Source organism: Pomacea canaliculata, linkage group LG2 (assembly GCF_003073045.1).
Source record: "Pomacea canaliculata isolate SZHN2017 linkage group LG2, ASM307304v1, whole genome shotgun sequence".
NCBI lineage: Eukaryota > Metazoa > Mollusca > Gastropoda > Architaenioglossa > Ampullariidae > Pomacea > Pomacea canaliculata.
Genome location: NC_037591.1, coordinates 3,371,785 through 3,399,369, shown reverse-complemented (window position 1 = coordinate 3,399,369; position 27,585 = coordinate 3,371,785). Strand labels below are relative to the sequence as shown.

The 27,585-nt window shown below is 41.6% G+C and overlaps 1 protein-coding gene across 1 annotated transcript; it reads left to right on the top strand.

Moving 5' to 3' along the window:
• Positions 1-5,866: 5,866 nt before the first annotated feature.
• On the top strand, positions 5,867-23,090 carry LOC112557545. Its single transcript, XM_025227484.1, has 7 exons — positions 5,867-5,915; positions 7,857-7,922; positions 9,457-9,510; positions 11,048-11,741; positions 12,338-12,851; positions 13,490-14,170; positions 22,911-23,090. The coding sequence occupies exons 1-7, from the start codon at positions 5,867-5,869 to the stop codon at positions 23,088-23,090; spliced, it is 2,238 nt and encodes a 745-aa protein (XP_025083269.1).
• Positions 23,091-27,585: the final 4,495 nt, after the last annotated feature.

The following is a 27,585-nucleotide window of genomic DNA, read 5'->3' as shown; positions in this document are numbered from 1 at the left end:
CTCCCTGGAGACACTCCTCAGATTGTGTCGTGTTACAGCAATTTGCGTCCATACCATCATCCACATATAGCATACATATAACACCATCATCCACACATAGCATACATATAACACCATCATCCACACATAGCATACATATAACACCATCATCCACATAGAACATACATATACACCATCATCCACATACAGCATACATATTTATCATCATCCACATAGAACACACATATCAACAATCGTCTGCAGCTTCAACTAAAGTGTTCGAATATTTGGCCAGAATGTAGAAAAAAAGAGAAATGTGGACATTCAAGCCTGAGAAGTATGACATGATCGCTTAAAACCTGATAGATGTGAGACTCTCTCTTCAAGTCTGATAACTGTGTACTACTAGCTAATAATTCACATAAATAGCATGTTACAATGCCATACTTTCACTATTTATGTGTATGAGTCTGTTTTGTGTTTGCTTACTTGTGTGTGCGTGTGTGTGTGTTAGACAAAGAGAGATGTTAAACCGATTGTTTATGTCAAATTAATTTTCTGTCAGGGAAACGGTTTAAAATAAATTTTTATAATTATTAGCATGTTTTCAGAGATAATAATGATAATGATAATCTGAGTAAATCATTCACTAACAGTAGATCACATAAACATGTCGCTAACGGATCATACCTGTTAAAAGTCAAACATGTTATGCTGCTTCTAAGTCTGTTTTTGGTATCGACTGTGTGTTACGACTGTAGCGGTAACTTGGCTCGTTTAAAGATCTGAAAATCTGCGGTGTCACACTTTCCTGTACAAAGTCACTTCAGTCATCCGTTGAACAGAAGATAGAACACGTATACAGCGGCTCACACTGTAATATTTCTCAGTATTATTTCAACGTTCAACAACTCAACGTTATAACCACATAATCAGCGGACTGCCACACAGGCTACTTATATCTTCTTACTTTCAACTCACACAGAGTACTACTTCCAACTCACACAGAGTACTACTAACAACTCAGAAAAATCGAATAACGACCACCTAGGTCTACCCCAGCTTTTTATAGATCCCTTCAAAAATGCTAAAAATGCAAAATAAAAAAAAAAATATTAAAAAAATTAAGACGCAGTACGCCCTGGCCTTGACATCGCCACTTCCTGCCAAGGCCCCGTCAAACTAAAAATACTCAATTTCGTAACATACCTCCCACTTCAAGAACAAACTCCGCAGGACTTTCTTCTACAAACATACGAAATGAAACAAACATTTTAAGGTATCATCCATCTTCTCAACCAAAAACCAAATTAAAAGCATGATCTCTCCTCATATCAAAACTAACCAAGTCTCTTAACAATAAAGCTACTTAACAAAACTTCACACATGTAATTGCTAATCACAGTATCTTTCATCGGATTGTAGTTATATTCAGCTCAGTTCAGTTCTTTGAGCCAACCCGGCTCAAGAAATCAGCACCAACGTTGTCTGATCCATTTACAGAGTCAAAATGCACGTCAAAGTTCTGCAAAAACAGGGTCCACCTCATCACCCTATTGTTCTCAAATCGTGCAGTGTTCAAATAGGTGAGAGGGTTGTGGTCTGTCCGTATGGTAAACCTAACTCCTTCTAGTATAACCGGAATTTCCTCACCGCCCATACGATGGCTAAACACTCCTTTTCGATAGTGGAGTATCTTCTCTCAGCCCCATTCAGCTTTCTGCTTGCGTAGCAGACAGGGAATAACTTTCCTTCGTGTTCCCTGCATCAGAACCGCCCAATCCCTGTATCTGATGCATCTGTGCTTAAAACGTACATCTTAGAAGGATCTGGGAGCTGCAGCCACCGGGTCACTGGTCAGGAATGTTTTGACTCGGTAACAATGCCCGCTCTTGCGCTTCACCCCACTCGAGTGAATTTGGCTGTCCTTTCTTTAGAAGAGTCCGTGAGAGGTGCCGTCACGGCTGCGAAGTGAGGCATATACTCCCGATAAAAGGATGCCAGGCCAAGGAAAGAACGTAACTGCTTCTTATTTTGTGGCCTTGGTGCATCTCTCACCTTCTTGACATTGTCCTCGTGCACTCCTTTCACTCCGCTCTTAAGACGATGCCCTATGAAGTCTACGTCATCAGTGCCGAGTATACACTTACTAGGCCTGGCAGTCAGGTTGTTCTCGACGATGCGATCAAGCAGCACGCGGATCACGCGGAGATGATCTTCCCAAGTCTGAGTGTGAACCAGTATATCGTCGGAGTAGTGCACGATACCCTCCAAGTCGTCTAATATCTTCTTTAAACCCTCCTCAATGTTGCACCTGAATTTTTCATTCCAAACGGCATTCTCAAAAATTCGTATACACCATCGGGTGTAACGAACGCTGTTTTCTGGATGTCCTCTTTCGGGTATGGTCACTGCCAATAACCCTTGCTCAAATCGATTTTCGTAAAGATCTGTCACCGCTCAGCTGTCGGAACAGATCAGCCGGCGTCGGCATGGGCTCTGGGTCCAAGTGGTAAGTTTATTAAGTTTCCTGAAGTCGACGCACACCCGGTTGCTTCCATCTTTCTTTCTCACTACCACAACTGGCGACGCGTAGGGTGACTTGGACTCCCGAATAATTCCCAAACGCAGCATTTCCTCGATATCCTTCTTCAAAGACTCCCTGGTAGCGTATGGTATCGGGTAAGGCTTTGATCTGACCGGCACGTCTGACGTTAATCGTATCTCGTGCTGGATGAGGTTCGTTTTTCCCGGTACGTCCGTAAAGATACAGCTATGTTGTCTCACTAGTTCTTGTAGCTCTGCCCGTTGTTGGCTGGACAGATTGAGCCCGTAAACCAGGTTGTCCACCGACTCACCATGGTGTATGTCTCCCAGTTCGAGGAGGTCCTCACCCCCGTCCTCGACACACCCATCTTCATCTCTCGTGATGGTGGCCACTTGACATGATGCAGAGTTGCTCAAGCTTGGCGGCCCATTAGCAATCGAAGCGATTGCTATATCGGTAATGTTTTCAGCCGCTCTATCCGGATCTCTCTCTACGTACCGCTTGAGCAGATTGGCGTGGAACACCTTCTCTTTTCTTTTTAAAAACACGACATAGTCATTCAGGCCCTTGACGTCTCGCACTGTAAACGGACCTTTCCATTGCATAATCAGTTTATTGTGGTCTGAGGGTAGTAACACTAGGACTCTGTCGCCGGGCTTGAACGTTCTGTTCTTCGTCTTCCGATCATAGAAATGCTTGGCCTTCCTTGAGCCTTCTCTAGTTCAGTCATCGCTAGCTGTAAGGTTTCTTCCAACCTTTCCCGCAGCTCGAATACATACTGATAGCTGTTCCGAATTTCGGGTTCGTTGACCTCCTTGGTCCATAGCTCCTTCAAAATGTGCATGGACCTCGTATGGTTCGTCCAAATAACAGTTTCAAAGGTGAAAAACCCGTAGCCTCTTGGGTGACCTCCCGATAAGCGACAGCAGTGCGTTGACGTACCGTCCCACTGTCTAGGCTGGTCGCGGCACAGTTTTTCTTACATCCTTAAGGGTACCCGTTGAATCTCTCGACAAGTCCATTACACATCGGTGGTATGGGTGTGTGTAATTCTGGCGAATGCTGAGGAGCCTGGAGACCTCTTTCATGCACTCAGACACAAACTGCGGTCCCAAATCGCTAAGTATTCTTCTGGCACTCCAATGGCTGAATATTCCAATCAAGGCTTCAGCGACTGTCTCAGTATCAATCTTCTTCAGAGGGACCGCTTCTGGGTACCTGGTTGCGTAGTCAACTAGCGTCAGGAAATATACCTATGTCCTGACTCGCTGGCGGGCTCAATCTCACCTATGAGTCTACCGCTACCCGCTTAAAAGCACATCGATCAGCGGCATCTTCTGTAAAGGTACCTAGCCACCCTGCCTTATGCACCGTTTTCTGACAGGCATCGCAAAGACTGGCAAAAGCGGTTACATCCCCGGAGATGCCAGGCCAGTAAAGGCTGCAGTGACTCTGTCCAAAGTCTTCCTGACACCTAAATGACCACCCATGATGGATGAATGTGCGACGTCCATCACTGACCGCCGTAAGACTGACTAGCACTTGGCGACCGGCTGCCCATTAATGAAGTTTCGCTGGCGAATATGCGGTACAACACCCCTCCTTCTCCTCAAACCTGATCTTTTTCGTCATCTCTGTGTACTTGCGACCTGCTTGCGACATTGATCCAGTGTCGGGTCATCTCGCTGCATCCGAATGAGTTCTTCTTATCAATGTCAGGCATTCTCACGTTCGGTATGACAGTTAAAGCTTGGTTTTACTTTTCTGGGCCGCCTGTGCTCTAGTCATTACAGCACATGTGTGTTCCACTCTGGGTCGGGTCATCAGCGGCTCTAGCGCCTTCAATGTTGCCGATGATCAGATCATATGGCGGGTTATCGAGGCATACTGCATTCACCTGACCACTGAAATACGGCGACGATATTTCAACATCAGCAATCGGCACATCTGAGTATGCCCGTGGCAGCATCTGAGCCTCGAGCTTTACCCGAACTGCCTTCTAACACAAGGTCTTTCCGGATGACAACTCCAGAACACCAGTGTCCCTCAGCACGGTGACGTTGTTACCTCCCACCTGTCCGCGTGACACCGCATATCCAATGTCGCCGTCGTCTCATGTAAACGCGCAGTCTACCACTGGAGTGTGCCGCTCGTTCTGGGTCGTGCTGTCAGTAGCGATCGTGTGTTGTCGTCGGCCTTCATAGCTTGGCCCTTGGCCCTTGGCCCTCACAAATGCCACGTTTGCGGACATCACAGGACGACGATTCGACGTTGCGGAGTCCGTCGTGTGTTCCCTCCAATGTTTGGCGGCTGGTTTGAATGTCTCATCGAGTTGCTCGGGCACCCATGGCTTGTGACCCTTTCCACCGCAGGAATAACACCGCAGCTCGTTGCCTTGATGCCGATCGTAACCTTGGCTGCGCTGGGCAGATGTGATGTTCTGGCCGTGTCGGCTGCAGACAGGACCCTCTTAACCTGGCTGTGAACTCTCTGCCTTGCGACTGCAGGTATCTTGTCGCAGCATTTGACAATGCTTTTAGGCTCTGTCTTCTTGCTGCTGTAAGAAGACTGCCAAGTCTTTGGGCATTCTCGATGAACTGCTCTTTGAGTACTATAATACAACATCGACCGTCGAAGTCCGTCTTCTGCCCCGCTCCTCAATCCATCTATAAAGTATGCTCTTAACCTTCTTAAAACTGCTCAGGGCTCTCCCCTTTCTCTGATTTACTGCACGGAAACGTCGCCTAAAGCCGTTATCTCCGTGAAGTCATATCCACTCAACAACGCTCTGCTTTAACTGATAATAGTCTTGAACTGCTTCTGTCGGCAATGCGTGAATAAATGTCCAGTGCATGCCCGACACGTAACGCACTGAGCGACACCGCCCACTCAGTTCGTGGCCAACTAGACAGCTCAGCATGGCGCTCGAACCGTTGTAAATAACTGTCCATACTGTCTTTTCCGTCAACAAATTTCGGCAACCTTGATGCCTCTCACACTTCACAGACACCTCCGACATGGTGACTGCTGGCCTCAACGACGCCAATCTCTAATTCATGCACGCGTTGTCTTTCTCTCTCTTCATGTTCTACAGTTGTAAATTCCGTAGTTCTCGCTCGGCAGCTCTTTCTTCTCTCTCCCTCTCTCTTTGTTCTCTTTCTTTCTGCTCTTTTCCTCTCTTTTGGTTCTACAAACTCTTTTAACTCTTCTTTCTCCAGGCCTAATCTCTTTGCCTAAACTTCACTAGCTCCTTCGTGACTTCCATGGCTGTACACTCAACTCAAAAAGATCACTCACAGTTCTCTGTCCTTTCTACACCAGCTTCTTTGCAACGAAACGATGACGGTGCAGATCCCGGACAGGCCCCCAGATGTTTACGACCGTAGCGGTAACTTGGCTCGTTTAAAGATCTGAAAATCTGCGGTGTCACACTTTCTGTACAAAGTCACTTCAGTCATTCCGTGAAACAGAAGATAGAAACGTATACAGCGGCTCACACTGTAATATTTTCTCAGTATTATTTCAACGTTCAACAACTCAACGTTATAACCACATAATCAGCGGACTGCCACACAGGCTACTTATATCCTCTTACTTTCAACTCACACAGAGTACTATTTCTAACTCACACAGAGTACTACTAACAACTCAGAAAAATCGAATAACGACCACCTAGGTCTACCCCAGCTTTTTATAGATCCCTTCAAAAATGCTAAAAATGCAAAATTAAAAAAAAATATTAAAAAAATTAAGACGCAGTACGCCCTGGCCTTGACATCGCCACTTCCTGCCAAGGCCCCGTCAAACTAAAAATACTCAATTTCGTAACACTGTGAGTCCCTCATAAACGACACTTGAATACGAATATTAAATAAATAATTTAGACGATACTCTAGACAAGATGTACCACCCTCAAGACAGCTGTAAGTCTTTTAAATTCATTTAGTACTTAACTACGCTTTCTAAACGCTTCTTGACTTTCATCTGTAAAAGAAAACGACTTTCTTTTGTACGGAGCTCTCTCCATGATCAGTCGCACACCGGGTGTTTGCAAGGCTTGGAGTTGGGTGGATATATCTCCGTGAAAAAGGCGAGCGACGATGTCTTTGAAAAGAACTTCGCATTGTTGTCAGCCGTAAAGTGCTTTGCCGGCTTCTGTTCTTGTAACAAAGGATAGTTTGTAGCTGTTTTCTCACACCCCCTGTGGATTAAATTTAAACATGTTTTATCTAGAAAATAATGTAGGAATCCCGGCACATTGTACTCCAAGACTCCCCTCTCCCCCAGCTATTGTCGACAAGCAAGGTGCTGGGAGGACCCGGCAGGCTGGTGTGACTTCCAGCGCCTACCTGCAGCCAGTTGCTGTCGCGGCCTGAACTCAGCTCACACGTCCCGTCGTTCTCTTGGAAAGGCACCCCACCCCCTCCTCTGCTTCTGATGTTTAGAGCAAAGACAAAGAAAAAGTATTCGGAGGAGCTTTTGTGATCGTGCGGCAGCTTGTATCTGAGTATCGATAGATAGCTTCCTGGCATCTCTGTCGTCAGAGTTTATACCGTGTCGCTTATCTTCCCTTTTCGAGAAAATTTCATAAAACATGACAAAGAATGTGCCTAAAAGTCACGACAAAACTGCGCTATAAATTTGTGAAAATACTACTTTTGAAGGGAGCATCTCTTAATTAAGCTATATTTACAAACTTTGTAAATTTGCATGGTAAATGTGCATGACAACATGGCAGCCATGGAATCAATTTTTGATCTTCCATTTACGAGGAAAAAAACCACATAACATATCAAGCATATTTAACGGTTAAGTGTGGCTGCTTGAATAAATGATTTTAACCACTCACAGGTCCCCACACGAGCACTCCGCTATACCCTCTATTTTTACATCCACAATGTCAGGTCTTATGTAATTTTTGTCGTTAAAAGAACTGTTAATACTTAAATACCACTAGTCATAAAATCAAGTAAGGAATGCATTTTGTCCTCGGTTTCATGTGATCGACGCCATAAGGTAAAAAAAAAGTAGTTCCCACTTGCAAGAATCAAGTTACTGTTCCGCGTGGTCTTCTCGCAAGAGTGTAGACCAGATTCTGCTAAAGTATTTTAGAAATGTTATGCTCGGTAAGCTCATTAGTTAGTGTAATAAAGACTCGTGGTATATGATTATCTTCAAAAACGTTCCAAGTGGAACACTTTACACATAGCTTGTCAGTCCCTTGAAGAATCCGCAGAGGTTTCGTGGTGAATCAATTTCTGTCAACACCATCATTCACAGAAAACATAACAGACGCTTTGTCCCAAAAATAAATTTCTTTTTGCTGCAGGACCATGTGATTCAACCCAGATCATGGAGGAAAAACTTCTGCAGATGCAGTTAAGCTACGAGATCTGTGAGAGCTGACGACAGTTCTGGCAAACGATGAAGAAACAGCTAAATTGTGATGACCTGCATGACGACTGGCGACGACTAAAGCCTACAGTCACATCATCCAGAACACTGGCTCCTCCTCATGGCATGAGTCTCTGTGTGTATGTGTGTGTGGGAGGGGGGGGTGTGTAAATGGATTTCTTCGTTGCCTTAAGAGAAATAAATTTTTGTTTATACAGAAATAGCTAATCAGTTCAGTCTGTGCAGGGAAGCACACATCTGTATGTGCACGCACCATTATGGGTGTATGTACGTGTAGGTCCTTGTGAATAACGGAAACAAATTTCATGCTGCTCATGGGCCTCCTTAAAATTGCAAGACACAAACATTAACACTTGGCAAATCCTAAAGCTTTAACAAAATAAATCTTAATGTTTAATCAAAAAAAATGTCTTTAAAATAATGTTGTGGTCTTTGTGCGTTTGTGCAGGACTGCGAGCAGTTCTGTGCGAATGTGTGCACGTGCGCGAGCGCCAATCAACGTCGTCACCTCACAATGCGTGTGCACACACGTACACAATTAACGATTTCATCCTCTCCTGTAAGGAGTTATTTTTACGTACTTACAAATTTCAGACTTTTCTCACAAGAAATGTTTTAAAACTAAATGTAGCTTGCCTCTACGTCCCTTACTAAAAAAAAAATTGTTTTTAGAATGTTCTTCGGAAACAAAGGCGGGGAAGTGGGTAAGTGTATTTAAATCAGCCTGGCAGACAACGGAGCCCACAGGACGTCACAAAGAAACTGTTGATAGGACTGCAGCAGTGACTACTGTTGATAGTTGTCAAATGATTTCCGTTAGGAAAACGGTGGTTGTCTTAGGATTAGTTGTTCATATACTGTTCACTGAAATATTTGTATTTTCTAATTCAGGTAGATTAGGAAACACTTCGGACACAGAGAACCACTCGCGCCGGTTTGATAATGAATACTTGTTATCTTCTCTGTCTCTCGTCACACGCGATGTTTCTAGTAGTCACGTGACAGTGTCTACACCTGACGTCACGTCTGACACTGAACGGTAGACAGGAGACTTACACCGTCTTCACTGTCAGATATCGTCACTAGGGAGGATGTGTTCATGACAGAGAATAAAAATGTGTTCATGTCCTTAGGAAATGACACTTATTCTTCCGTTAATATTTCTCTCGATTACTTTCAAAAATGTTTGATAGAACAATCATCAGATGAGTTCAATGTAAGACTTATACAGATAGGAATAAGAGCTTCACATTTAACTGCGATAGGAAAATGTACAATTATAGTCACTGTACCACGTGACCACGTGGCTAAAATTAAAGTGAAGGTGATTAGAGAATCATCGTGTGATGATGTCGACCTACAGATCTTCGACCTTGGAAAAGACAACATGTCGCTCGTGCATTACTGCGCGGCTTCTGACGAGATCTTTTCTTTTAGCAATAAGGTCAAAGTTGTGATCAGCAAAATGAACACTTTAAGTACGATATTTTCTTTATTTATCAATATATCCGCAGTTCATTCTCACCTTAGGCCTAAACTGGAAGTCAACTATACAACAGCCAATCAGGGTACGTGAAATACGGATTTTTTTTACTTGTCAGAGTAATTAAATTACCGACTGTGCTATTATCTTAAATGACTGAAAAGTGAAACCTTCCTGATAACTGAATCAATGCAATCCATTAATTCATTTGCAGGTATGTGAATAATAACCTAAACACTAAACAATAACACCGTAAACACTAAACATCGGCCGTCAAACATTCAGGTCCAGCAGGTAGCGCCTGTTTTAATTGTTCTCAACAATCAAATAACAAGGCTACAATGTACGTGCTTGAGAGTGAGTTCGCTTTGTCATGTGATTACTTTCTGGGTGACACGAAATTTGCCCACGTGTAAAGGTCTGGACTAAAGCTGACCTCGCGCACTTAACAAAGTAAAAGGAATCTGTGTACAAGAGTTAGGGAAGCGTTTTCAGGGTAGACAGCATTCAGTGGGTAGAGGAAGCCACGCGTGAACCGCTGAGCAGAGATATCAATGATGTCTGCGGGACTCGTCGAGGATCGTCTCCATGGTTACGTGTGACGGTTGTAGGGAGAGAAAACAAACGAGGGCTGTAACACCTGACAGGGTTCAGGATGAGTGTTATTTCTATTGGCGGGGCTGGGGCTAGACACAGGTCAAGTGAGGTTAGTGAGTTATGGTAGGTCTCGTGTTGTCTCGTGTACCAATGTGTCTTGAGTCTGACGTTTTGTGTCTGACGTTTTGTGTCTGACGTTTTGTGTCTGACGTTTTGTGTCTGACGTCTTGTGTCTGACGTCTTGTGTCTGATGTCACGTGTGCGTCATTTGTTCCACGTCAGTTGAGGCAGAAAAAGACGTCGTCAATAAGAAAAGAAGTTGCACTCAAAATGTCAAAGTGAGAGGGAGAACAACGGTCTTCATCCTCCATCTTCTTTATGACTCTCTCTGTGATATTTCTCTGAACTTGTTCCTCTTCGATTCACCTACAAATCTCTTCATCGTCATCATCATCGTCATCGTCATCATCATCTGAGCGATGTCTCTGTTCTTTGTGTGTGTGTGCGCGTGCGCGCGTGCGTGTAACGTCTGTCGTCGTAAAAAACTCTAAGGTCTACGCGACCAGAATGCATGGTACCTGTAAGAAACATAAAGCCAAAGCCGGCAGGAGTAAGGTAGGGGACTGCTGTTTTTAAGCCAAGCTGGAACCCACAGGAGAGGTGCAGGGTTGGGAGACCCAGACAGACATGGAGGAGATCAGTCCACAGCCAGATGAAGACAGTTGGCATGACATGGTCCCAACTGGAGAGGGACGTCCAGAACAAAGTCCGATTGCGGGGTGTAGTTGCGGCCCTATGCTCCACTAGGAGTGATTAGGAACAAGAAGACAAATATTTTGTTCGCAAAAGAGCAGGGAGTTCTACTCGTAAAAGAGGATAAAAATTGTAAAAATCCTGTACTAAATATTCCAAACAGCTTTGAATTGCCTAAAGTAAAGCAAAGTACTTCGCATTTGTATTTTGATGTCATGTGCGCATGTATCTGTAACTATGTGAGCGTAATTCATCGTCATAACTGATTACAGGATATGTTCAAACACCAAACTGGAACGGGAAAACTCTGTATCCATTGATGGATAGCTGGATTGAGATACGTATCCCCGAGCATCATAAAGTAATGGTCAGTTTTCAAGAAGTAAATATCGCAGGTACACCCTACTGCGGATTTGATAAAATATCACTTTACAGTGAACACCCTAAAAATAAGGGTGTGATCGATGAGATATGTACCAATCACAAGCCACCTATCTCTGTCTACAATGTCAGCAAGCTGTACATTCACTTCAAGTCTGTGACATTATATCCAGGGACAGGATTTCGACTTGATTTCTCTTTTCACGCCCTCTCCGCTCTTCCCCAACAACTGAGTGACGGCAGGTGGAACTGCTCTGTGCCGCACTGGCCCGACTTCCGCCTGCACTTCCCGTGTAACCTGGTGTCCGACTGCGTGGGCGGCGAGGACGAAGTGGACTGTCCTTACACCAGTCACGTGTGTGGTCCAGGCTTCCAGTCAGCTAATGGCACATGTCTACAGTTTGTAAAGACAGACCAAAACATTTCGTGGAACACAGCTTCGAAAACTTGTGAGTCTCGAGGTATGCTGCTGATGGCAGCGAACACACCGGCAGAATGGGTGGCAACTGTCGATATTCTGCGATATCGTCCTTTCGAATACTTGCTTTATGGGCTTGTACCAGCTTCCCCTTCATTGCCATACATGTAAGCTACTGTAGTTTTTCCAAATGACTATTACGATATGTTATTAAAATATCGCTTGTTCTCTAGTTTTAAATTGACTTTAAAGTCTAATCTTGATTAAGCGCTTCTCAAACAATTATTATCTTCTAGATCATCGAACAAATCGATCTTACTTTTCTAGCCACAAACACACACACACAAAGAGAGAGAGAGAGAGACAGAGAGAGAATCAAATGATAAGGTTAAAAAAATCTCCTATATAATAAGCCTTATAATGTTCCAATTACCTCTGACTTTGAACGTGTGCCTTTAGCGACATTTTTCGACCTGACTACCATCCAAGTAAACCAGAAGTCATTACCATAATCACAAATAGTTACAGAACATTCCGTTTTATCGTTCGGTGCAGTTTTCATGGTGTAAAAGAATGAGTATGTACAGTATGTATCGTCCTTTCTCCACCTGAATACCATCCATGTAAACCGGAAGTCATTACCATTATCACAAATACTTACAGAACATTAAGTTTCATCGTTCGATGCAGTTTTCATGGTGTAAAAAAAGGAGTATGATCAGTCGCGAAGTAAAATATCTCACATTTTTTCCTTTCGTGTTAGGTACAGTCATGGGTTTGCAGGGCTGGATGGAATATTCCGCCACTTTCTGCCAATAGATGTTTATTACGGAACTAGCGACTGCACTGGAATCTACATTTTAAAAAACGAGGACCTACGGGTATTTACACCAAACTGCTATAGTGCGATGGCGTCTATGTTCGTCTGCAAGTTTGCCGTTAGTGGCGACGACACTTTACCACAGATGCCGGTGTCACTCACAGCCAACTGGTCAGTGGACGTCTTGCAGTGTCCGTCACTCCACTACACACACACTTTCCTCGCTTGTGATGTCAAGAGTGAGTGCTGGGCGGACAAGTATGACAACGCTAAGACATGTAGTACTCCTATGACGTCACTTCCGCCTTCTTTCTCGTGTATCAACGAGATTGAACGAGTTCCTTACTCCCTTGTGTGCGATCATCGTCCTGACTGCTCCGATAACAGCGATGAGAGTTTTTGCATATTTTCTTCGTGTTCACTGAGCAAAAATGTTTATGAATGCACCAACAAACAGGTAATACAGTATGTGTGTGGATTTGGGAGGGCTTTAGCTGTTGGATTTACTTATCTTAGTCTGGTTCAATTTGGAATTTTCCCAATCAGGTATGCGTAAGCATTTCATTTTAATAAAAGATGAGAGAAGCCATCGTAGCATACAAATGTCGAAACATTAGGATGTGCAATGGGAGTACAGAGAGAAACGAAGAGAGAGAAAAGAGATATAACGGCAGCAACCCGAAAATACAATGGTCATATACATGCTCCTAGTTACAATAGATTTATTGTGATTTTTTGTTTCTTACTCCGATATTTATTGCCGAAAATTGTAAACACTTTCTTACTCGGAAATCTACACGGTCATCTGTGGCTTCTTTCACATATAGTATGTTCCTCTGTAAATTGTAATTTGAACATTTTTTTTATCATCAAAGTTTGAAACGGAGATTTCTTGTTATTAAAAGTATCAGTGCTAAATAAATGTCAGAAATAAATCGAAAACTAACCCTGATCTGTCAGTTTTATTTCCTAAACATAAATCGTGAGTTTACGATTTATGTCCAATAGTTTTAATACGACTCTCATAACGCTACATATTTATCGTTTGTAAAAAATGTTTGGTTTCTACTTGACAAGATGTCGTTTTCTTTCCAGTGCATTCCAGATCGGTTTCGGTGCGATGATTTCTGGCACTGCCCAGATGGTTTAGACGAACTCATGTGCGACCATCGAGGTTATCTACAAGCAAAAAGCGGTCAACCTCCCCCTGCCCTCATAGACATTGACTCTGATGGTAAGCTGAGAGCAGTACAGCCACTGTCGATGACACACGAACTTCTGTGTCCTGAAACCCATTTCCAGTGTCCAGGAAGTAACTTCTACTGTTTCCCAGTCTATCTTCGCTGTAATGGTGTCTTTGACTGTCCTGGTAAACAGGACGAGACGGCGTGTGACACCTACACCTGTCCCGGCTACTACCGCTGCCGCTCGTCACACGTCTGTCTGCACCCTGATCACGTGTGTGACGGTTGGTCACAGTGTCCTGAGGGAGACGACGAGCTGCTGTGTGACCTTTCTTGTCCTGACACGTGTGTGTGTCACGGACTGGCCTTCACATGCACGGCAAGGTTTGCAGCGTCCAGCTACCTGGAACTGAGGTTTCTTGACGCAAGTGGCTCGGGGATGACCCCCAGAGATGTTGTCAATAACACCATGATCGCTTATCTCAGCTTTAACAACTGCAACATCAGTGTTCTTGAAGATATGAACTTTGTTAACCTTCAGATCCTTGACCTAAGTGATAACTATATTAAATCATTAGGTTATAAAATTTTCGTAATTTACATAATCTGAGATCCTTAGATCTTTCAGGTAACCCTCTTTCATCATTACACCCAACTGACAGACCTCCTCACCCTGTTTTAAGGCAGGTAATAGACCTTCATGTTTCCAGAGTTAAGTTTTCAATACTGGATGTTATAATTTCTGCAATATTTCCTAATCTACAAAAACTCAATCTCTCTGACTGCGGCGTTGAAACCATTGCTGGCGAGGTGTTTCGAGACCTTAACGATCTAAGAAGAGTAGATATGGTGGGTTCTATTCTAAGCTATTTTCCACCACAAACATTTTCTACCTTAAGTAAGTTAGAACGTATCAATGCCGACAACTACAAGGTCTGTTGTCCAGCCTCTCTTCCTGAACGGTTTATTCTGCAGAAGTGTGAAGCGCCCTCTGACGAGATCTCGTCCTGTGATGCTCTCCTGCGCTCAGACACATACCGTGTCTTCCTCTCGTTATTCGCGTCTTTAGCTCTGATGGGCAACGCGGGAAGTTTTATTTACCGTGTGTTTATCAGTAAGAAAACTAGCAACCTTGGTTTTGATGTCTTTGTTACTAATTTAAGTATAGCTGACTTTGTGATGGGTGTGTACCTGGCCATCATAGGAATAGCTGACCGTGTGTACCTGGGAAACTACTTGTGGAACGACTTAATATGGAGAAATAGTTTTGTGTGTAAGCTGGCCGGCTTTCTCTGTCTACTGTCTAGTGAAGTGTCAGCTTTCATTATCCTTCTCGTCACATTAGACCGACTCCTTGTCATCGCGTTTCCATTTAGTGTCCTTCATTTTTGTAAATGTTCTGCGTGGATAGCTTCAGGTATAGTATGGAGTGTATGTGTTACTATTGCAGTGATTCCTTTGCTGCCATCAACAGCAGTTTGGAACTTTTACAGTCAGAACGGTATCTGTATTCCGATTCCATTTATCAGGAACTACTTTGCAGGTAACGACTACTCTTTAGGTGTCATGATTATATTAAACGGTGTTTCTTTTTGTTTATTGCTGCCGGTCAGGCTTTTATCTTTTGGTCTGTAAGAGTTAACAGTATTCCAAACTCTGACACATCCAAGAAGACGAAGGACCTGACCATCGCCCGTCGACTGATGACAGTGGTTGTGTCTGACTTTTGCTGCAAGTTCCCCGTGGCCTTGCTGGGACTTCTAGCGGCCCGCGGCACGCCAGTCTCTAGTGAGGTCATCGTCGCTCTCGTCATCTTCATTGTTCCCCTCAACTCTGTTCTCAACCCTTTTCTGTACACATACAATGTGATGATGGAGCGGAGGCAAAAGGCTAGGGAAGTGAAGCTAAAGAAATATTTTCTATCACTATCACATAAAAGGAATACTGAAATAACGCAATGTACGCGAGAAAAAGTATTATAAGCTTTATATGCGAATTCTGATGTGTTAATATTTATTTTTAGGATTTAAAAAGTAAGTATTGGTAATCTTAGTCAGCGAAGGTATCTTGTTTTTATGAGGGAGGTGTTGGCGGTGTAGGTGGTGGTGGTGGTGGTGGTTGGTGGTTGTGGCTGTTGATGTAGGATGTTGGAGTTTGTTGTTTGTTGTAATTTTTGTTTGTTGTGGTCGTTGATGCTTGCGAGTTGTACTTGTTAATTGTTGTGGTTGTCAGATGTTCGTTGTTTTTGGTTGGTGTTTAGTTGTACGTGGTGGTTGTGGTTGGTGGTTGGTGGTAGTATTTCGTAGTTTGGTGTTGTTGTTGGTTGGTTGTTGGCGTTGGTCGTTGTTGTATCTGTTACTGGTCCAAAGAGACCCTGTTTAAAATATTTCTAGAAAACTCCACATTTCGATTGATTTGTTGATCTAATTTTGATGATCCCATCTGTTGACTCTGTCAGACTAGACCAAGACAATAATATTAAACCATGCAACAACAAAATGTCAACGCCTGGCTTTAATGAAGTCCTGTGTACCTACCTCTATGCCTGGCGAAAGAAGATGATGAAAGTTGTTTCCTTCCCTCAGGACAACTGCAAACCGCTCGCTCCACGCGTGACCAGGGTCACCACCACCATCTTCCCATAAACGTGAACCATCTATCGACAGAAATATTTCAATAATCATTCGTTGAGGCTTCACACTATTTTCTTAACTGCTGTCCTTGCAAAGTTCTAAGAGTACAGTTCTTTCAGAACTTTACCAAAAGACTATGTCTTTAAATTAGACTTATCGGAAAAACTATATTTGTCGATTAGACTGTGTCCAACGGGGAAAAGTGTGAATAAATCAAGATTCAGCAGTGGATACACGATCATGGTCCTACAGCCACGAATCATGAGTTTTTATACACTGCCATATGTATATATTTTATTATCACGATTAGTCTCTTTACCGCAATTATATTTCCTTATTTCTTATTTTACCTTTCTTGATTGTGTGGATGCAAGTGGTTGAGTTAGTGGTTTTGTAAAGTTTGACAAAACATTCCATTGTGTGAATGGGTCCGATAGTGTTTCTCATGTCACAATCACGCACTGCGTGGTCTGTAGGCGGGGAGTCAACAGAAAAAAACTGATCACTCATGAGACACACCACGACAACTATTACTGGTAAAGAATATCCGTGTACTGAACTGAGTTGTTCTGTAAATAAAATGCATCTGTGGACTAGATCGCTCGAACAGGCAAATAAAAAGTAAATCCAAACACCAATTATAAACGTTCTTATGAAATGTGTGCACGCGCGTACACACACGGCGCGATAATGAACAGTGCGTCCTCAATTTGCAATATTCTTACTCTGCTTGATCCGTCTTACCATACTACAGTCCAGCTTTTGCCAAAGTATTTGACCGACCTTAAGCTCAGTGGCCTCAATAATTTGCATGTTGAAGACTCATCGCTAGAGTATGTGATCGGCTTTAAGACTGTTTTGACTATACGGAGCAGAATGCTGTAGTGTTACCTTGTCAACTCCCTGGAGACACTCCTGAGCTTGTGTCGTGTTACAGCAATTTGCGTCCATACCATCATCCACACATAGCATACATATACACCATCATCCACATATAGCATACATATACACCATCATCCACATATAGCATACCTATACACCATCATAGCATACCTATACATCATCATCCACATATAGCATACCTATACACCATCATCCACACACAGCATAACAGAGATCCTCAACATTAAGTGCTTCTCATGCACACACAGAAAACCCAAAGCGTTTGTCAAGGCCAAGTTAAAGAGAAGAATCGTCTGCAGCTCCAACTAAAGTGTTCGAATATTTGGCCAGAATGTGGAAAACAACGAGAAATGTGGACATTCAAGCCTGAGAAGTATGACATGTTCTCTTCAAAGCTGGTAGATGTGAGACTCTCGCTTCCAGTCTGATAACTGTGTACTACTAGCTAATAATTCACATAAATAGCATGTTACAATGCCATACTTTCACTATTTATGATTATGAGTCTGTTTTGTGTTTTGTGTGTGTGTGTGTTAGACAAAGAGAGATGCTAAACCGATTGTTTATGTCAAATGACTTTTCTGTAAGGGAAACGGTTAAAAATAAGTCTTTATAATTATTAGCATATTTTCAGAGATAATAATGATAATGATAATCTGAGTAAATCATTCACTAACAGTAGATCACAAAAACATGTCGCTAACGGATCATACCTGTTAAAAGTCAAACATGTTATGCTGCTTCTAAGTCTGTTTTTGGTATCGACTGTGAGTCCCTCATAAACGACACTTGAATACGAATATTAAATAAATAATTCAGACGATACTCTAGACAAGATGTACCACCCTGAAGACAGCTATAAGTCCTTTAAATTCATTTAGTACTTATTTACACTTTCTAAACGCTACAAGGCTTTCATCTGTGAACCCTCGACTTTCTTGTGCACGGAGCTGTATGTGGGTCATGACCTGTGAGTTCACTCACGTGAGGCGGAAAGTAGTCGATAATGAGGTCGAGTCCTGCATGTCGGTGCTGCATGCAGAAGAGGAACAGACATGTGCAGCAACGTCCTCAGCAGGTCCTCTATACGTGTTTCCATAAATTCATCATTCTGGGGATTTTCCACCCTTCGGTATTTAATTCTGAAAGTTAAAGGGGTGGAGGATATAGTTACCTCCCCGTCTCGCTAAGCCATCGTTCATAGACAATCATACACTTGATGTGCTGAGATATAATATTTTAATTATTTTATATATAAACTAAGATACCGAGTGCCCTTTTACTGACCAATGTAACAACCGAAGATGGGAAATAACAAATTGATTTTGTTGTTCGTTTCCTATTTCTGCCCTATCAACATTAGTCATATCCAAGACCTTTCTGATATGATGTTGAATCTTGTCTCATTAAAAGTGTGTTATGCACTTGAATTAACGTTCATGACATTCCTGCCCATTATACTCCCACTGAGCTAATGTCAGTCGAAAGTAGAAGCTGAGGAGGACAAATATAAGAAATGTAAGAAGGATTTATTTTAAGCTGCCCCGAAAGTTACAAATCTTGTCACAAAATAATTTTCGAATTGATCTGCACTGAAAGCAAACCGGGTGTTTGGAAGGCTCGGAGTTGGGTGGATATATCTCCGTGCAAAAGGTGAGCAACGATAAAAAAAAAGTCTTTGAAAAGAACTTCGCATTGTTGTCAGCCGTAAAGTGTTTTCCCAGCTTCTATTCTTGTAACAAAGGACAGTTTGCAGCTGGTTTCTCGCATCCCGCTGTGGATTAAATTTAAAGATGTTTTATCTAGAAAATAATGTAGGAATCCCAGCGTATTGTACTCCAAGACTCCCCTCTCCCCCAGCTATTGTCGACAAGCAAGGTGCTGGGAGGACCCGGCAGGCTGGTGTGACTTCCAGCGCCTACCTGCAGCCAGTTGCTGTCGCGGCCTGAACTCAGCTCACACGTCCCGTCGTTCTCTTGGAAAGGCTCCCCACCCCCTCCTCTGCTTCTGATGTTTAGAGAAAAGACAAAAATAAAAGTTTGCGGCGGAGCTTTTGTGATCGTGTGGCAACTTGTATCTGAGTATCGATAGTTAGCTTCCTGGCATCTCTGTCATCACAGTTTATAGAGCATCGCTTATCTTCCCTTCTACAGAAAGTTGAATAAAATGCGACGAAAAACTAACCTAAAATCAAAACAAAATTGAGATATAAATACTACTTTTGAAAGGAGCTTCTGTTAATAAAGTTATGTTTACTAATTTTGTAAATTTCCATGGTAAATGTACATGCCTCAATTGCAGCCATATAATCAATTTTCGATTTTCCAATAAATATCAGCAAAACATATCAAGCATATTTAGCGGTTAAGCTTGTCTGCTTGAATAAATGATTTTAACCACTTACAGTTCACTTGATGTACTTGATGTATGGTGGGAACAATGAACACTAACACACGGACACACACTCCCTACCCACGCACAGACACACATATAACAATACACATCTGCATGTCAAACTTTATTCTTTTGCAGTACTATACAATACTATTGTATGGTAAATATAACAGCGTAATTAATATAGTGCCATTAAAATTACTGTTGATAAAATATTTAATAAGTGGCATTACCGAAACATCTGCAGCTATGCGCTAAAACTTGTAGGTGATGAGAGTAAATTGAGTTTTGCAGACAATCTCTCTAATAAACGGATTCCTTGCGTTACCATAATTAACATTTGCAAGAGCAATATAAATATTCCCTGAGAATCGGATTTACCAGCATAACAAACACGCTACTAGAAATTTCATTTCTTGACATGTCAAAGAAGAAGAAATTATCGATATTATGAATATTTTATTATTATGAATAATGAAAAATTTAAGGTCTTCAATTATGAAACACAAACTTCCGCAATTATAATTATTGTAATTTTTCATAGACGAAACCCGTTCCTTACTGACTGGCCACTTGACTGTAACCATTGTAGTTTTATGCTTCTTCTTCTTCCTTTGGCTGTAAAGGACTTCTTTTTAATAAAATGACAAATAACTGTTACATATTTACCGCTTACGTCCTGTTCATTTAGAAATAAAACAATTTATTGCTCTTGTGTAAGTTGAAAGACATTTGAGCTTACCTGCAGAGGCTGTGAAAAGGACCTTGGTCATGTCATCATTCATGTTCAGTTTGTTCTGGGAGAGGTTTACATACAATCAACTGTGTATTGTGTGATGGTGTGGACCTGTTACACATGTGAACGAGGTCAGACACTAGCAGCTGTGTATCATCAGCATCCATGTGATAGGCCTCAGTGATGGATGGTGGAACCGAATGGTTAATGTACACAGTCAATAAAAGCCGGCAGGGTTAAACCAAGTCTCGGTGTTAAAGCAACATCGACTTTACATTAAAGAATAAAAATTCAGTAAAGCATCCTCCATAAATACATTTTAAATATTGTACACCGCTTACCTCCTACGTCCTCCGTCCTAATCCCTGATAATTCCTCGATGTACAAGATACATGCTACTTGTATGTGTTTGAAAACACGATTTGTTGTCACTAAATGTACTGAAACAAGTTATAGAAATTTTGTATTTCAGTGTATACACAGAAAATATACCCGTCAGATTTATTGAAGGTTCGAACATCACGTAGTTATGCAAACGTATAAAGCAAAAACTGAGGTAGCTAAATGTATTAGCAAGACAAATGTCCTTAAAAGCAAAGCTTTATCACTGAAAAAATACTTACTGTGAAAATGAGCCACTCACACGGCCTCAGGTGTACCTTTATCATGAAGCTCCATTATTGACATTGCATAAATCATGTCAATACTTTTAGTGTGGGCTTTTACTTTGATGTCAGATATTTATCCATCTAACATTACAAAGATCTCATCAGATAGGTCTGTTTTATCGGGGTCACAAATGAGTAGTTAGTTGTCCCTGATTATTTATGCTTCACAGATAATAGCAGGCAATAATCAAAGAATTTAATAAAAATGAAAAGAAGATATTATTTGCTTGTTAATTTGGTGATAATCGTCCATTTTCATTTCATTCACTTACAATTCGTAAAAAAATTCACTTTGATTATACCTTATTAAAACCAAAAAAAAATTCAAGTGACACTATTGATTTATGGTCAAGTAATCTCTTTTAATTTTAAAATAAAATGTAAGAAAAGGACTTGGCAATTAACAGACAACATAGCACAAATTTTAAACAATCAAAAAAAAAAGAAATGTATAAGCTATTTTGCCTTCGAAGTTTATACCACCACATCGTTTTAAAGGGGTTATGCAAGGTTTTAACGGCTTGGCTGGTACGTTCAGAAATAAAGCAAAATGTCGTATATGGAGATCCAATTGTTTAAAATAAATTCTTCATAGCTTATTTCGACAAGTTTTTCTGTTCTAAGAGCGACATGAAATGCTTCTTTATCCTACTTTCTTTGGCCTTGCGCCTACGCTCCATCATCACATTGTATGTGTACAGGAAGGGGTTGAGAGCGGAGTTGAGGGGAACAATGAAGATGACGAGAGCGACGATGACCTCACTAGAGACTGGCGTGCCGCGGGCCGCTAGAAGTCCCAGCAAGGCCACGGGGAACTTGCAGCAAAAGTCAGACACAACCACTGTCATCAGTCGACGGGCGATGGTCAGGTCCTTGGTCGTCTTGGATGTGTCAGAGTCTGGAATACTGTTAATTCTTACTGACCAAAAGATAAAAACCTGACCAGTTACTATAAAAAGAAAAAGAATACCGTTCAGGATAATCATGATGCCGGTTGCGTAATACTTTCCAGAAAACTTATTATTCGTGATAGGTATTGGAATGCAGATACCGTTCTGACTATAGAAGTTCCAATCTGCTGTTGATGGAAGTAAAGGAATACTGCGATAAAGACACCTGCAATCCAGACTAGAACAGAAGAAATCCACGCAGAACGTTTACAAAAGTGAAAGACGCTAAAGGGAAACCTGATGACAAGGAGTCGGTCTAATGTGACGAGAAGGATAATGAAAGCTGACACTTCACTAGACAGTAGACAGAGAAAGCCGGCCAGCTTACACACAAAACTATTTCTCCATATTAAGTCGTTCCACAAGTAGTTTCCCAGGTACACACGGTCAGCTATTCTATGATGGCCAGGTACACACCCATCACAAAGTCAGCTATACTTAAATTAGTACAAAGACATCAAAACCAAGGTTGCTTGTTTTCTTACTGATAAACACACGTAAATAAAACTTCCCGCGTTGCCCATCAGAGCTAAGACGCGAATAACGAGAGGAAGACACGGTATGTGTCTGAGCGCAGGAGAGCATCACAGGACGAGATCTCGTCAGAGGGCGCTTCACACTTTTGTAAAATAAACCGTTCGGGAAGGGAGGCTGGACAACAGACCTTGTAGTTGTCAGTGTAGAGGGACTCTAACCTTTTTAGAAAGGTAAATGTTTGTGATGGAAAATAGTTTACAGCAGACCCCTTTAAATCTAGACTTCGTAGTTCGTTGAGGTCTACGAACACCTCGCCAGCAATGGTTTCAATGCCGCAGTCAGAGAGATTGAGTTTCTGTAGGTTAGGAAATGTTTCAGAAATTACAACATCTAGTTTTGTAAACTTAACTCTAGAAACATCAAGGTTTATTATCTGTCCTAGGACAGGATTAGAAGTCCTGTTTGTTGGGTATAAGGATGCAAAAGGATTACCGGAAAGACGCAAGGACTTAAGATTAGGCAAAGTTCGGAAAGTATTTAAACTAAGTGATTTGACATAATTGTCACTTAGGTCAAGGATTTGAAGATTAACAAAGTTCATTTGCTCGAGAAGACTGATGTTGCACTTGTTAAAGCTGAGATAAACAACCATTGTGTTATTGACAACATCTCTGGGGGTCATCCCCGAGCCACTTGCGTCAAGAAACCTCAGTTCCAGGTAACTGGAAGCTGCAAACTTGCCGTGCAGTGAAGGCCAGTCCGTGACACACACACGTGTCAGGACAAGAAAGGTCACACTACAGCAGCTGCGTCTTCCTCCCTCCAGGACACTGTGACCAACCGTCACACACGTGATCAGGTGCAGGCAGACTGTGACGAGCGGCAGCGGTAGTAGCCGGGACAGGTGTAGGTGTCACACGCCGTCTCGTCCTGTTACCAGACAGTCAAGACACCATTACAGCGAACATAGACGGGCAAACAGTAAAAGTCAACTCCTGGACACTGGAAATGGGTTTCGGGACACAGAGGTTCGTGTGTCTTCGTCAATGAGTTTACTGCTCTCAACTTACCATCAGTATCAATGTCGATGAGAGCAGGGGGAGGTTCACCTTTCTTTACTTTAATATATTCTCGATTGTCGCACACTGCTTCGTCTGAGCCATCTGTGCAGTGAAAGAAATCATCGCACCGAAAATGATCTGGAATGCACTGGAAAAAAACACTAGTGTCAAGTATTTATCAAAACTCTTTTTATCCGACGATAAACATGCAGCATATTAAGAACAGAAAACAACAATAATTGCGTTTTAACTACAGACGGATTTCATGTAAAAAGCTTACATATAATCTGTCTGGAGGTAAAAAGTGACATACAAAAATTAATTTATAATCCGTGTATTTGCGAGATCATGCCAGTTGAAAACAAAAATCTCTTTGCTAGTAAATTTCCGGAACACAAACAAATAAATTTTTTAGCTGTATTTTCCCTAAAATGTCTCATTAAGCCCGTGTTTATAGAAAGTTATTATTAAAATACCCTTCAGGCGACTTTTTTCCTGCTTTTAATAATTTGCTGGAGATTAAATGATACTCATAATAATACCTTTGACGAAATGTAGGAAACTATTGGGACAGAAATTAGTGCATACTACTACTACTAAGGCTAATAATCAAGCATAAACACACTGTATTACCTGTTTGTTGGTACACTCAAAAACCTGTTTGCTCAGTGGACATGAAGAAAAGATACAAAAGCTCTCGTCGCTGAGGTCGCTGCAGTCAGGACGATGATCGCACACAAGAGCAGATAGGCACAGTGAATCTCGTATAATGCACGAAAAAAGAGGCGGAAAATGACGTACAGAGGAGTACTAATGTTTAGCGATCGTTTGTACGTACTTGTCCGCCAGCACTCACTCATTGACATCACAAGCGAGGAAAGTGTGTGTGTATGGGAGTGACGGACACTGCAAGACGTCCACTGACCAGCTGGCTGTGAGTGACACCGGCATCTGTGGTAAAGTGTCGTCGCCACTAACGGCAAACTTGCAGACCAACAAAGACGCCGCGTTGCTATTGCAGGATGGTAAAAATATTTCTAGGCCATCTTTTTTGTCCAAAGAAATGCCAAAGCAGCCGCTAATTCCATAATAACTGATATCTACTGGCAGAAAATGAAGTAATACTCCATCCACTCCCGTCAACCCATGGCTGTACCTAATACGAGAGGAAAGTGAAGTGTGAGATATTTTATTTCCCAACTGATCACGCTAGTTCGATTACACCATGAAAAACAGACCAGACGGTTAAACGTCTGTTTCTTTATTTTTTATAATGGAATCGCTAGTGTAGACCAGGAGGTAAGCATAGAGCAATATGTTTACTTCTGGTTTTCGTAGATGGTATAAAGGTAAAATGAGGTCACTGAATGAAAAGACAGAAAGTCGAAGGCAATGGAAACATTATGTGTATTATCATTTCAGTAATTTGTTTATAGATGAACTAAACTCTCTTGTATAGTAAAAGAGATTTCCTTTTCTCAGTTTTGTTTTTCGACTACTTTTTGACGAGATGTGGTTGTTTCCTTTGTTAGAGATTAGTAGACTGTTAAGAAACTAAATCTGCGAGAAAGGTAAGCGTGTATCACTTTCCTCGGGACATTTGTTAATTACTTTCTCCACTTAATTTTTAGGCTTTTTATGCTTTAACTTGTATGGGCCCCTCGCTTGTGTGTTTTTCTTTCTCTCTATCTGTGCGTGTGCATGTGCCAAAGGCCAGCAAGTCTCTAGATTGTCGCTAAGAATAATATCAACAACAAAAATGACAGACAGCGTGCGTGATGCTCATTCTCTTTTATGACAAGGATTTAGAAATTCTTCTCTCCTGGCAAAAGGAAACTTAGAGATAGAGGGTTTTATTGGTTGACTCTCCAAAATTAGGGTCTGATTGTATATTTTTAGCAAAAACTACGAGAAATGTGTCAAAACTTCATCAATTTTCAATTGTATTAATTAAAGGAAGCTACTGAGGAGCTATATTTAGACGAAAAATTTTAGTTCTCCTTAAGTCATAAAATCAGTTTGTGCGATGATCTTTTAGAATTTAGAATGAGGCTCTTCTCGTAAAGGATCACTTTGTCAAATAAAAAGCTTTAGGACACATAGTCGTTTTTGAAAGGCACATAACAAGAATTATTTCAGTAATAGATAATAAGAGAATTTTCAAATCTACAATACTTACATGTATGGCAGTGAAGGGCGAGATAGTATAAGGCCGTAAAACAATTTTTCAAGGAAACGATACCGCAAAAGATCAAGAGTTGGCTCCCATTCCGCCGGTGTGTGCGCTGTCATCAGCAGCATACCTCGAGACTCACAAGTTTTCGAAGCTGTCTTCCACGAAATGTCTTGGTCTGTCTTTACAAACTGCAGACATGTGCCATTAGCTGACTGGAAGCCTGGACCACACACGTGACTGGTGTAAGGACAGTCACTTCGTCCTCGCCGCCCACGCAGTCGGACACCAGTTACAACGGAAGTGCAGGCGGAAGTCGGGCCAGTGCGGCACAGAGCCAGTTCCACCTGCCGTCACTCAGTTGTTGGGGAAGAGCGGAGAGGGCGTGAAAAGAGAATGAAAGTCTAAACCCTGTCCCTGGATATAATGTCACAGACTTGAAGTGAATGTACAGCTTGCTGACATTGTAGAGAGAAATAGGAGGGCGGCTGCTATTACATATCGTATACATCAAACTTGTATTGAGAGGTTCTTCACTGTAAAGAGAGAGTTTCTCTCGTTTGCAATGATATGATTCAGACATATCTACTTTTTGAAAACTAACCATTACTTGATGGTGACTGGGAATAAGAATCTTAGTCCAGCTGTCCATGCTTGGAGTCAGAATTTTCCCGTTCCAGTTGGGTGTTTGAACAAAGCCTGTAATCAGTTAAATACATATCCCGATAATCTGCACTGGGTGTGTAATATGAAGGATTTCTACACCTAGATATGCAAGTAACATCGCGATACAGTCACAAACATATCAAGAGTCACATTGCTATCCAGCACAATGCTAAACACAACAGACAGTGTTGACCATTGATGTGCTGCTTGAAACAGCTCAGAAAGAATTGAGGGTCACACATGTAGCTTCAACAAGGATCAGTTGTTAAATAGTAAATTTGACATGTAGTAAAATAAGAACGAAATAAGAGCGAAATAAGTTTTTACAGAGATGCATTATTATTATATATTCTAATCTATTTTTAATGGTAAAACTCATTATCATCATGATAGTTGTAAATATAAAGTAAACATGCAATGCTGGCAATTAACCATCTATCAAACAAAAAATGCAGGAATATATTTGAGACCAACGCATACGTGTATTTTAATGTGTCTATATTGTATTAACAGTAACACACCTGAAAAATTACCTGAAATGATCCTACGTAGGAACACAATCCATAATACAACGTAGACTACAGTGGCCATGATTGTCGCCCCTACATTTTCATTTGGAAAAGATTTACTTACCAGTGTGTCCAGTGAATTCAGTTTGGACCTTTTAATTATTTTGTAAAATTCAGTCGAAGCTTCTAAATAAAGTTTAAATCTGTAGGGCTGTGTTCCAAAATCAGCAGTTTTATTTTCTGGGTAAAAACTCTCTTCTTGAAGACGACAACCTGAGCGATGTTTCTACTTGTGACTGCAAGACGCGCATAGATTTGAGCTGATGAGCCACTCTCTCTGTTACAAACACTTGCACGAACTCTCCAGTACAGGAGAGAATTTTTTTTTTTTGCTGTCCTAGTGGCAAGTGAGAATGCCGATGTTTGAAGGTTTATATCTTTAAAATTAAGCGTAATTTTGTATTCACATTTTGCGAATCATTATCGAAATGTCACTTACATTTCACTGATATCCGCTCGCCAGATTATATATATATATAGGGAGAGCGATAAATAAAAAATACTTTTCAGTACAGTGTTGACGACGACAGAATGTTCCAGACATTAGACGAGCCTGTCACCATATTATTTAAGTAATAAAATACATTGTTCACAACACAATGAAGTAATTGTTTTAAGCCTTCTATTTATGTAAATCCTATATAAATATTAAAGTAGTTTTATGGTTGTGCTGATCAATAAATATTCTGCTCATTAATAACTTACTGGAAATCACTGGTTGAAGTGAGTGAAAACTATTTTGTTTTCTCAAAATGCTCCACCCTGTCTGTCTAGTGC

Excerpts from the sequence above, each read along its gene's own strand:
- LOC112557545 (XM_025227484.1), top strand. The coding sequence starts at position 5,867 with ATGACGGTGCAGATCCCGGACAGGCCCCCAGATGTTTACGACCGTAGC. Across the intron at positions 7,923-9,456 it reads GCAGTTAAGCTACGAGATCT|TTCATTCTCACCTTAGGCCT; the intron begins GTGAGAGCTGAC and ends ATATATCCGCAG. Across the intron at positions 9,511-11,047 it reads CTATACAACAGCCAATCAGG|GATATGTTCAAACACCAAAC; the intron begins GTACGTGAAATA and ends AACTGATTACAG.